General features: G+C 43.6%; 2 protein-coding genes across 2 annotated transcripts in view; one reads left to right on the forward strand and one right to left on the reverse strand.

Annotated features, from left to right (window-relative positions):
• The window catches only part of LOC121273703 (zinc finger protein 229-like), a 1,112,939-nt gene that overhangs the window by 418,553 nt on the left and 681,328 nt on the right, over positions 1 to 13,058 (forward strand). The gene's annotated exons all lie outside the window — the stretch shown is intronic.
• LOC121273711 (oocyte zinc finger protein XlCOF6-like) lies at positions 6,038 to 8,170 on the reverse strand. Its single transcript, XM_041180874.1, has 2 exons — positions 8,036 to 8,170; positions 6,038 to 7,093 (listed from the first exon to the last, which is right to left on the reverse strand). Exon 2 carries the CDS (start codon positions 6,729 to 6,731, stop codon positions 6,057 to 6,059), a length of 675 nt encoding a protein of 224 aa, XP_041036808.1. The 5' UTR covers positions 6,732 to 7,093; positions 8,036 to 8,170; the 3' UTR covers positions 6,038 to 6,056.

Genomic DNA, 13,058 nt, shown 5'->3' on the forward strand with positions numbered 1-13,058 from the left:
CAGAAGGATGTGGAGGCATTGGAGAGGGTGCAGAGGAGATTTACCAGGATGCTGCCTGATCTGGAGGTTATTAGTTATGAGGAGAGGTTGGAGAAATTCGGATTGTTCTCGCTAGAGCGACAGAGATTGAGGGGCAACTTGATAGAAGTTTACAAAATTATGAGTGGCATGGACAGAGTAGATAGTCAGAAGCTTTTTCCCAGGGTGGAAGAGTCAATTACTAGGGGACATAGATTTAAGGTGGGAGGAAAAAACTATAAAGGAGATGTGCAGGGCAAGTTTTTTACACAGAGGGTAGTGAGTATCTGCAATTCGCTGCCAGAGGAGGTGGTGGAAGCAGGTACGATAGTGGTGTTTAAGAGGTAGCTTGACAAATACATGAATAGGATGGGAATAGAGGGATATGGACCCCGGAAGTGGAAAATGTTTTAGTTGATGGGCAATATGATCGGCGCAGGCTTGGAGGGCCGAAGGGCCTGTTCCTGTGCTGTACTTTTCTTTGTTCTTTGTTCTGGTCTCTGTCAGTATTTATACTCCACGTGAGCCTCCACTCACCGCTCTTCATCTCCCCCCATCAGCATATCCTTCTATCCTTTCTCCCTCATGTATGTATCGAGCTTCCACTTAAATGTATTCATGCTATTCACCTCAACCACATGCTGTGGGAGCGAGTTCCACATTCTCATCACTCACTGGATAAAGAGGTTTCTCATGAAATCCCTATTGGATTATTGAACCCCTTTATCATCTTAAAGACTTTCATCAGGTCACCCTTCAGTCTTCTCTTTTCTAGAGAAAAGCAGCCCCAGCCTTTCTTGAGGGTTGAATGCTCTCAGTTCTGGTATTATTCTTGTGAATGTGTATGGCATGTTCTCCAGTGCCTCTATTTCCTTTTTCTAAATAGAGATCACAGATGTTGACAATACTCCCAGTGTAGTCTAACCATGGTTCGAAACAAGTTGGACATAACCTCCCTGTTTTTCAATTCTATTCCTCTCGAATGGAACCCAATATCTGGGCCCCACACTTTAGGAAAGATGTGATGCTCTTAGAGAGGGAGCAGAGGAGATTTATGAGAATGGCACCAGGGATGAGGGACTTCAGTTAGTTGGAGAGACTGGAGCAGCTGAAATTTCTCTTTTTGGATTATGGAGTCATTAGGACGTACAAGGAGGCCATTCAGCCCATCAAGCCCATAATTCCCTCAAGTGCCAATTGGCTTTGGAGTTGTTCGTCGTCTCTGCTTCCGCCCCCCTCATAGGCAGCGAGTTCCAGGTCATTACCACTCGCTGTGTGAAAATATTCCTTCTCACATCCCCCTGCATCTCCTGCCCAAAACCTGAAATCTGTGTCCCCCTCATCTTTGTACCATCAGCGAATGGGAACAGCTTTTCTTTGTCCACCTTATCTAAACCTGTCATAATCCTGTACACCTCTATCAAATCTCAACCTCCCAGATTCAAGGAAAACAACCCCAGCATGACAACTAAAATACAAAATGAACAATATGTTAATACCGGAAATCAATTGGGAATGCTTGATTTCTGTTTTAAAGATATGATGAGTATATTGTATTGGACAGTAAAGGAATTGGAGTAACTCACTCGGGTGATCAGTGGAATGTATCAATCTGGTATCCACCTACATTCTAGTGAAAGCCAGAGAGGTGTAGATGAGATGAATAAGTTGATAGATTTCTCTGGGAGATATTTACATCCTTATCTATGAATTTTGTTTTAAAGCAAACCACATATGACAACCTGGCCACCACCTGAAATATCAGGACCATAACAGGGGGAGATAAGCAAAGACAGACACTCACTTTGATCTTTTGATCAGCACACCTGAAAGTTCAGAATATGTGGTATGACATTGGGATATCGGTGTGAGTGTGCAGATGTGATTTGTTACATGTGAAGACAATAGGACGCATAAATTCATGGTGAACTGGACTGAGGAACGGGTCCCAAACATACACAGGTACTTAACAAACAACATGACATGAAATGGTTAATGTGACCAAGAGAATGAGACAATATTTTGACATCATCAAAGCACTGACACATACTCCAGAGAGAAACTGACTTTAAAACAATCAGTATAGAATTAAATACACTGGTCATGGTCAAAAAGTGACTAAAATTGAACTAACAGGGATAAAGATTTGGATTGGTTCAATTAAGGGCTTGGGAGAAATAATACTGAGTGAGAACTGTCCACAAGTTGGACAGGGGTAAGGAGAGAGCTGGAGAATCTTTTACATCCATGCTTGATCTGTTGCTTGAAGCGTATGTCCTTATATATGAGTAATCTAGAACTCAGGGCGCTCCTTCAGGAGAAAAGATCGAGTAGATGTTACCCCAGGCGGGGCCAGAACAGAACTGGAAAATAATGGAGTGAAATTGAGTGAGAGGTTGCAGAGAGAGTTCTCCTCCCCTCAAGATGTGGGCTGTAAGAATCCTGGGGGACCCCCTACTTTGGGTTTTCTTGCTAATTAGTGAACACTAAATTAAAAACTATGACAAGCTGTGCATTTATTTTTAATCTGATTGTTACACTTCTCCTGTTTGTATTCCTGTTGTGATTACTCTCTGGGTGAGGATGGTTGACAGGTGACAGGATGGGAAATTGTGGTTTGGGTCTTCATTGACCAAATGTTTTATTGATCCGAAAGATGTAAAAGGAGCCAAACTTCAGCAGAAATCTGGTGGAGCTGAAAACAGATGACTTGCTTTGTGGGAACAGGGAGATGAACAGCTCCCAGAGGACAGAGAAAACAAGAGTGCCTTGAATCCTAGACGAGACCTGGGTGTCAAGGCCACCATGTTTTCACTGGTTGGCATGGGAATGCTGACTCCCTGTACCGGGGATGGAGCGTGGGAAGCCAATTGTTTGAGAGTTTGACGTGGCTTGGGCGGGTACAGATGGTTCAATGACAGGTTTTGTAATTGGTCCGTTCAAATGTTAGCTCGGCAATGATTGGGTTAAATCAGTCTCCATAGATTTTGTGATGTAAAAAAGTATCAGAGGGGATTCCCCGAGCACAGAGATTTGTAGAGGTTTTACATATTGCATTGACTGGTGCCATGGCATCTGGGGCAGACCAGGGAGCATTTACGTGGAGATGGTGCTTCTACCCAGAGTGTAATGGTAATGCTGCTGCACTTTGATACTACTGCTCAGACATGAGCATGTGTCAGGTCTTATTTATACTGAATAAAATCTAACCACTGTCACCAGTAAGGGTTATCACTGTGAATCATTTCAGAGTTTGCAAATGGGGGATAAAGGGTTAATACATACTAATTAAGAGCAGGTGTTGGCCATTTGGCCCCTCGAGCCTGCTCCGCCATTCAATAAGATCATGGCAGATCTGATTATGGTCTCAACTTCACTCTCCTTCCTAGCCCCATCCCATTTCTCACCCTCAGCAATCAAGAATCTATCAAACTCAGTCTTAACAATATTCAATGACCCAGCCTCCACTGCTACAATAGCAATAATGTCATTTCTTAAATAAGTAGACCAAAATTGTACACAATCCTCGAAATGTGGTCTCACCAAGGCCCTGTTCAGCTGCAGGAAAACATCCCTAATTTTATATTCTATTCCTATTGCAATAAATGACAACATGCCATTTGCCTTCCTAATCATTTGTTGAATAATAATGTTTTGTGGTTCATGTACCACGACACCCAAATCCCTCTGTACCTCAGAGTTCTGCAATCCCTCTCCATTTAAATAATATGCTTTTTAAATTCTTCCTCCCAACGTGGACAAGTTCACATTTTCCCACATTCTACTCCATCTGCCAAATTTTTGCCCACTCACTCTTCACAAATTATTTTCTTAGATACCTATAACATCAGCAAATTTAGCTACCATACATTCAGTCCCTCTTTCAATTCATTTATACTCATAGCAAATGGTCGAGGGCCCAGCATTTATCCCCTGTGGCACTCCACTTGTCACATCTTACCAATCCGAAAATGACCCATTTATGCCTACTCTCTGTTTCCTGTTCACTAACCAATCCTCTATCCATACTGATATGTTACGCCCTCCACCACTAGTTCTTACTTTGTGTATTATTTCCTGACTCCTTTGCCAATTGCCTTAGAGGGACTCACTTTCTGTTGAAGAGCCTGCCAACCCCTCTCACCCACTTTTCCTAAAGTGAATAAATGTAATCAGGAAATCAGATATTTTTACTGATAAAAGTTTAGTAACATAACAGATCTGTAGTAACGAAACAGACGGTCTGGAATTAACTGCCTGGGAGGGTGGTGGAGGCGGGTTGCCTCACATCCTTTAAAAAGTACCTGGATGAACACTTGGCACGTCATAACATTCAAGGCTATGGGCCAGGTGCTGGTAAATGAGATTAGGTAGGTAGGTCAGGTGTTTCTTACGTGTCGGTGCAGACTCGATGGGCTGAAGGGCCTCTTCTGCACTGTTTGATTCTGTGAATTCTTCCTTAGCTTAATCTGTGAAAAACTGGAGAAAAACAATTACTGCTCACCAATCAGCTCTCACCTTTGTGCTGACGTCACTTTTTGAAGCTTCCCTGCACTCGCGCTGGTTCTGACGCTCTCTCCGCTGCCGCTCTCTCACGCTGCCTTGTGATGTCACTCTAGCTATTTTCACCAAGAACTGACTGCAGGACCCTCCTCCCAGGCTGCTTCACTGTGATGCTGACTGCAGGACACTCCTCCCAGACTGCTTCACCGTGATGCTGACTGCAGGACACTCTTCCCAGACTGCTTCACTGCGATGCTGACTGCAGGGCACTCCTCCCAGAGGACAGAGAAATCAAGAGTGCCTTGAATCCTAGACGACACTTGGGTGTCAAGGCCACCATATTTTCACTGCTTGGCATGGGAATGCTGACTCCCTGTACCGGGGACGGAGCGTGGGAAGCCAATTGTTTGAGAGTTTGACATGGCTTGGGCGGGTACAGATGGTTCAATGACAGGTTTTGTAATTGGTCCGTTCAAATGTTAGCTCGGCAATGATTGGGTTAAATCAGTCTCCGTAGACTTTGTGATGTAAAAAAGTATCAGAAGGGATTCCCCGAGCACAGAGATTTGTAGAGGTTTTACATATTGCATTGACTGGTGCCATGGCATCTGGGGCAGACCAGGGAGCATTTACGTGGAGATGGTACTTCTACCCAGAGTGTAATGGTAATGCTGCTGCACTCTGATACTACTGCTCAGACATAAGCATGTGTCAGGTCTTATTTATACTGAATAAAATCTAACCATTGTCACCAATAAGGGTCATCGCTGTGAATCATTTCAGAGTTTGGGAAAGGGGGTAAAGGGTTAATTGACTCCCTGACCCCCATTTTCTAACATCGTTGTGTCAAAAATAAAATCTCATCTCCCCCTCTGGCTCCTTTGCCAATCACCTTAGAGGGACTCACTTTCTGTTAAAGAGCCTGCCAACCCCTCTCACCCACTTTCCCTAAAGTGCAGAAATCTAATCATGAAAAGTCCAGAAAAATCAAATATTTTTACTGATAAAAGTTTATTAATGAAACAGAACATGGTTAAAAAAACAGAAAATTACTTGAGGATCAAAGCCAACCAGAGTAAAAGGATGTGCACAATGTTCTGAACCCAAATGGTTTCTCTTTAATTCATCTGTCCCCTGTTTCCTGCCCTCTTTGTGGAACACCTCCGCTCAGTCCACAAGCATGACCCTGACCTTCCAGTTGCTGCCATTATAATTCACCACCTTGCTCTCATGCTCACATTTCTGTCCTCAGCCTGCTACAATGTTCCCGAGAAGCCCAACACAAGCTGGACAATCAGCATTTACTACCCAGGATAAAATAAATGTCCTTCATCAGCTTTTGTGGATCATTTCAGTGGAAATGTGCACTCCCAGGCTCAAAAAGCATCAGCCCACTGGAAGCAAAGTCATGAGACCAGCCAGTCCAGCAGAAAGAAACCCTCTGATCCTCCCACTTCACCAAGTGTCAGAATGAACATGGTTCAGTCCTGGATGTGATTAACAGCAGCAATAATAGCAGAATCCAACCCCTGGAATCACTTGTGAACTCGCTGGTGTCTCAGCAGGTGTGGTGACTGAGTGAATCCCTTCCCACACATGGAGCAGGTGAACGGCTTCTCCCCAATGTGATTTTGTTGGTTTGTGAGGAGGTCAGATGAATCACCGAACACCTTCTGGCACTCAGAGAAGGTGAATGGCTTCTCTCCAGTATGAACTCGCTGATGTTGCAGCAGGTGGAATAATCGAGTACATCCCTGCCCACACATGGAGCTGGTGAACGGCTTCTCCCCGGTGTGAACTCGCTGATGTGTCCCCAGATTGGATGATGTGCTGAATCTCATCGCACAGCGAGAACAGCTGAATGGTCTTTCCTCAGTGTGAATGCGCTGGTGGACCCTCAGAACTGCAGCACTTTTAAAGCCACTGCCACAGTCAGAGCATTGAAAGGGTCTCTCATTGGTGTGAGTGACATGGTGTCTCCGAAGGATGGATAACTGAGTGAATCGCTTCCCACACACACAGCAGGTAAATGGCCTCTCCCCAGAGTGAACTCGCTTGTGTGACCGCAGGGTGTATAAATCTCTGAATCCCTTCTCACACACAAAGCAGGTGAATGGCCTCTCTCCAGTGTGACTGCATCGATGAATCTCCAGCTTAGATGGGGTTTTGAATCCCTTCCCACAGTCCCCACATTCCCATGGTTTCTCCATGATGTGGATGCCCTTGTGTCTTCCCAGGTCCGACGATCAGTTGAACCCTTGTCCTCACACAGAACATATATGATGTCTCTCCTCACTGTGAAAGGTGTGATGTTTTTTCAACTATAACTGGTTAAACCTATTTCCACAGTCAGTGCATTGGAACACTCTCACTCGGGTATGTGTGTGTCTTGCTGCTGTCCCAGTCACATGGGTCTTTTGTACCTTTTGAAGCAGGCAGAACAGGGAAACATTTCTCCTTCCACATTGAAAAGCCAATGATATTCAGGTCCCGGTAAATCAAGTGACTCTGTCAGATTTGACATGCAATTTGGTTTGTGATTTGTGTCTACAATTCCTCCCCTTCTAGTATCCTGTAAAAGGAGTTTACAAATATCATCAATGTCAGTACAGTTTAGAAATTCAGAACAGAGAAGTCTAGTTACAGAGTATCATTTCTTCCTTTCTATTCCCCCAAAGTCCATTCCAGAGACATCCTCTCCATTCTCACTCAGCTGTACCGAATATACACCCTCCCAATTCTCCAGAAGGAGCGATCAATGCTGGTCAACAGATCCATGGTCACTGCTTCATGTCGTGGACACAGACATGAAAATGTTGATGCAGGCTGTAAATATGGAGGGAGAATTGAGGATGAACTTTGTTTCGGAAGCGACTAGTCATGACCTGGAACTCACTGTGGGCGGGTGGAGGTAGCAGAGGTGATCAATGATTTCAAATTGAAATTGGACAGGTACTTGAAGGGAATAAACTTGCAGGGGAATGGGGATAGAGGGGGAATGGGACTGACTGAATTGCTGCACAGAGAATTGACATGGACTCAAGTTGCCAAATGGACTCCTTCTAAGCTGTAATGACTCTGTGACAGGAAATATATAACGTAGCTACAGTACTATATTACAAGATTATAAATAATATAATGTACATTGTTACAGAATGATAATATATCTAGTATGTACCATATAACGACACAGGACATATCTCTGTCCTTTTATTAATTTATTGTCCCTTTAAATGTCAGCCATCTCCTGGGAGAAACCACCCCTTTAATTGTGAACATTGGGAAAGAGATCATCCTTTTAGCCAGACAAATAAATGTGTCAAGCTGAGGGAGCAAAGGATATCAAATATCAATGGCTTTAAGAGAGAGAGAGAGAGAGACCTGGGCCAACCTTTCCAGAGTCTGCACCCTCCCTGGATTCACTTCCTTTCCTTTCAGTTCCTGCAAGTCAACAATTTCCCCCAAGAATGAGGAAAGAAATGGAAAGAGGGAGAAAAGAAAGTGTTTTACTCACAGATGTTGGACACAGGAGGAAGTTTTAGTCTGTGAAGCTCAACCTTCATTCACACAAAGCCCGCGCTCTGATTGGCTGGAGGACCAGAGTCCGTCCGGTCCTCCAACTCTTTCCATTAGCTAATCATTCAGCATGAAGACAATGGGGCGAAGGAGAACCTCTGACTCTCATGACGAATTGAGCGGCTGGCCAATGGGAAACGCTATTCACCGCACATGCGCAGCTTCCCCTCCCTCGGACGTGCGCATTCCCGGGATAGAACGGTTTCCACAGCGCGGGGCATTGTGGGAGCTACGGCCGTCATTACTCAACCGGAGCCCAGTCTCCAAACGCTTGGGACTGGGAGGGAAAGTGGGGGTGGGGGGCGTAGTGACCTCGCCCTGACACAAAGTACAAGTCACTGAATTTGATTGTGACGCCCCCTTTGCAAAACAGTTTGTTAACCTCAGGTGTAAAGATTTAGACACCTGTGGGACATATTGGGGAGGGCAATAAGTGAGTGTGAAACTGAAACCGAGAGTCACCACCTTCAGGAGAGGGGAATTGGGGAAGGAGGAGGAAGAGAGTAGTCGGATGAATTAGTGTTACAATCAATAGTTGGTAGGGAATGTCTGGGGCACAGAGGTATATAGTTTGAGAGGCATAGTGGCATTGCCATTGGACTAATATTGCAGAGACACCGGGTAATACTCTGGGGATCCAGGTTAGAATCACACCATGGCAGGTGTTGAAATTTGAATTCAACAAAAACCAGGATTTAAAGTTCTGATGACGACCATAAAACCATTGCTGATAGTTGCAAAAACCCATTTGATTTGTTTCACTAATGCCCTCGAGATAAGGAAATCTGGCCGACACGTGACTCCAAACCCACAGCAGCCTGGTTGACTCTTAAATGCTCTCTGAACAAGGACAATTTGGGATGAGCCACCAACATCCCATTAACGATTGTAGGTTGTTCTATGACATAATCATAATCTTGAACAAATTGATCAAATCTTTTGTCAATTTCTGTTTCAAAATGTTCCTGTGAAAAACTTGGGACATGTTATTACATTAAAGGTGCTATATAAATACAGGTTGTTCTGTTACTGAAGACTGCCACTTGAACTCCCCACTGCCCCCAACTTCAAGACCCCTATGATAAAGAGTCTGATCAAGCATCTCATTCCCACAGCCCAGCCCAGCCATTCTCAGTGAATTTCCTGTCCTGTCTCCCTTGTGACTCTGTCCCTGCTCTCACTGTGCTGAGCTCAGGTGTGAACAAAGCATTTTTGTCTTCAGATTTTTACGCTGAGAGGTTTAACCCATCTGAGATGATGAATAGGCTGGGTCACTTCTCCCTTCGAAAGACAAGGCTGAGGACTAATGGAGGTGTTTAAAATTCTGAAAGGTTTTAATAACCACAGAAAATGTTTCCATTTGTAGGAGGAAGAGGAACACTAGAGGCCATGGTAAATTTAATCAGGAATTCAGGAGAAACTTCTTTACCAGATAGTGGTGAGAATGTGGAACTCGCTACCACAAGTAGCGGTGGAGGTGAATAACACAGATACATTTAAGGGGAAGCTGGATAAACACATGGGGGAGAAATGAACAGAAGGATTCATTGATAGAGTGAGATGAGAAAGCATGGGAGGAGGCTCACGTGAAGTATAAACCCTGGCATGGATTGGTTGGGCTGAATGGCCTGTTTCTGTGCTGTACATTCAATGTAATTGAACCTGGTATTGCCTTTAACTTTGACATAGTCCATTCCGGGTTAAAGAGAAACAGTTTCACTCACAGAAGAACATTTCAGCTCATTGTTTCCAGCCATTGTCCAATCACTGCCTCTTGTCAGTCGGGTGTCCAAGTGAGGAGCCAAGGCATTCAATTCAACTACAAACATCTCATGTGATTCGTTCCAATACATCTTTCAAGAGCAAATATTTTGCAAATTGACTGAATTTTTTTAAATTCACTGATACCAGTGCTTTCCCAAACTATTATTATTTTTCAGCCAGTCTTTATCAAATTGGAGAGTCTACTTCATCCCGGACAATCTGCCCACTTGATCAGCACCCCATCTATCACCTTGAACATTCAATCCCTCCACCGCTGACATACTGTGGTTGCAGTGTGTACCATCTACAAAATACACTGCAGCATCTTGCCAGGCACCTTTCAACAGAACCTTCCAAATACAACCTCTACCAGCTCGAATGACAAGGGCAGCAGACACATGGGAACGGCATCAGTTGAAATTTCCCACTGTGTGACACTCCCGATTTGGACCTATATTGCTCAGGATCTGTGCGTATCAATACCCCTGCAGCTCAGCAACTGTGTGTACTCATACCCCTTTTTTCAGGGCCTAAACCCCTTTAGTTCAGGGTCTGTGTGTACTCAATCCTCTTTAATTCATGGTTTGTCTGTACAGAAACCCCTTCAGTTCAGTGTTGAAGAGGACATAAGCCCTTTTAGTCCATTGCCTGTGTACACAAACCCCTTTAGTTCAGGCTATGTGTGTATGTAAACCCCTTTAGTTCTGGGTCTGTGTGTTCACAATCCACTTTAGCTCAGGGTCGGTGGGTACACTATCCCCTTTAGTTCAGGGTCTGTGTGTACACAAACCCTTTTATTTCAGGGACTGTGTGTATGTAAATCCCTTTAGTTCACATTCTGTGTACACAAACCCCTTCATTTCAGGGCTTGTGTGTATGCAAACCCCTTTGGTACCAAGAAAGAATTTATTATTAGGAAGGAAAGGTCCAAGGACATTTTGGGACAATGGGATTTACATTAGAAAGGGAGAAATATGTATAAAGGAAATGAGGTTATGTGTAAGGGGAAGGAATTCTAAGATCTAATAAGTGTGAAAAGCCTCCAGCATCTATGTACCAAGCTGCTGTCTATAAGAACCAAAGCTAAGAGAATTCAGTGTGAATATCCCTGACCAGGGCATCGTGTGCCTTGCCTCGGTCTGTTAAAATCCATTTTGTTTCAACTGTTGCCTTCACAGGGGTGTAACTGGGTGTCTGATTAATTCGGGGAGCTTGGAGTTATCATAGTAGTAATTTGTAGACCTATGTTTGTCCTTAAGGTTACTTATTTTATTAATAAATGTTGGTATGACACAGCAGTTGGTGAAGGCTGAGTTATTTAAAATTCCCGAGCGAAACTTTAAACAACTGCCATAACCTATATTTCCAATTGGTATGTTTTGAGTTGCAGCTCTAAATTGAGGAATAAGACCACCAAGTCGAGAGGTTTTTATATCAAACTAAATTAAATATTTATTAATTTACAACAAATTAAACACTGCACATGGCTACAAATTACTACGATCATAACTTTTTAACAAATTCCCAAATTAATCTCCACTAAGGCAACAATAACCAATAGACTTAAACAGGCATCAGGCAAAGCATTTTTCATCTTACGAATTCAAAATGAAGTTCCTTTCAATTTGTTCCTTTGCAGACACAATGGCAGGCTTACAGGCTTAGATCTTCCATGTCTCTGACTTCCACACAGGAAATCTTCTATATATACCGAGCCTCAGCTTTGAATGAAAATTCTCATTGTATCACCAGGCCCTTTGAACGCCACCTCCTCTAACAATTAATACTCTTTCATAGTCCCAATTTTATTAGCAATATAAACATATTGCTTGGTGTCTTCTAGCTAGGTGCAAGATTTCACTCCCAATCTTTGAATGGTTTATTCAACAAAATGCAAACGTACTCTTTACCTTAACTTTCTCACTGTTTAACGTCTCAAAACTACTACGTATCACAGCACCTAAACTAGCTGGCTTCAATCCAATTAAGATGCACGTACAGACACACCCACAGACACAGACCCTACCACAAGTCCAATTTAACATAATTTCCAATAACATTATATACATTATTATCTCTTCGTGACAATGTTTAATTTAGTTTTATACCACTGAATTCAAGGCACGCATCTCAAAAGCAAAACACAAATTGCAAACCAGATGTGGCAGTTGTTTCAAGTTTCTGTCTAGGATTTGAGCAGCTGAGTATTTATGAGCTGCTGTGCCAAACATAAGCCTCATCTTTCTTCTTCCTGGACATATTCAAATTATGATAAATGGATCTATACTTGTCGTCTCAACCATCTGTGTGGGAGCAAGTTCCACATTCTCACCACTGGGTGAAGACATTTATTTTCTTAACTTTCTTGTTTCCTCTTTTAATTGTTGCCCAGTTTCTCAGCTGATCTGCTGACCCTGGAATAGGACAAAGGACAGAGGAAGAATGAGGCAACTGAGATTTCACATCACTTCCCTGAACACCAGGACTCAATCAGCCTCATAGTCTCATATCTGAGTCTGAAGGTCGTGGAATCAAGTCCCCACTCCAGAGACTCGAGTCCCCCATAATCCAGGGCTGACACTCTTTCAGTCTTCAGCTGTCAGGTTCCTAAACTCTAGAATTCCCACCCTTAACCCCTCCACTTCTGTCTCCTCCATTAAAACTCTGCTTAAAACCTACCTTTTTTCATCAAGGACTTGACAAACTGTGTGCCCAAAACAAAGCTGATTTATTTGACATTTACCCAGTATATTAAACTCCAGCCCAGTTACAGGGATTATTAACATCAGCAGAAACAAACCCCAACTGTCAGAACGAACATGGTTCAGTCCTGGATGTGATTAGTAACAGCAATAACAGCAGAATCCAATCCTGTAACTACATGTGAACATGGTTGTATCTCAGCAAGTGTGATGACCTTGTGAATCCCTTCCCATACTTGGAGCATTTAAACAGCTTCTTGCCAGCCTGAACTCACTGCTGGGCCAGCAGGTTGGCTGACTGAGTGATTCCAATCCCACATATGGAGCAGGTGAATGACCTCACTCCACTGGGAGTTCACAGGATGTAATAAAGCTCAATGAGGGACTGAATCCCTTCTCTTCGCCTCGATCCTGACCCATAGCGTCATGACCTGCACCACGGGTAGGGTAAGGAGGCAGATCATGAACCCACCTCAGCCGGAACGAGGATCAATC

The sequence above is a fragment of the Carcharodon carcharias genome (genome assembly GCF_017639515.1).
Source record: "Carcharodon carcharias isolate sCarCar2 chromosome 27 unlocalized genomic scaffold, sCarCar2.pri SUPER_27_unloc_1, whole genome shotgun sequence".
Classification (NCBI taxonomy): domain Eukaryota; kingdom Metazoa; phylum Chordata; class Chondrichthyes; order Lamniformes; family Lamnidae; genus Carcharodon; species Carcharodon carcharias.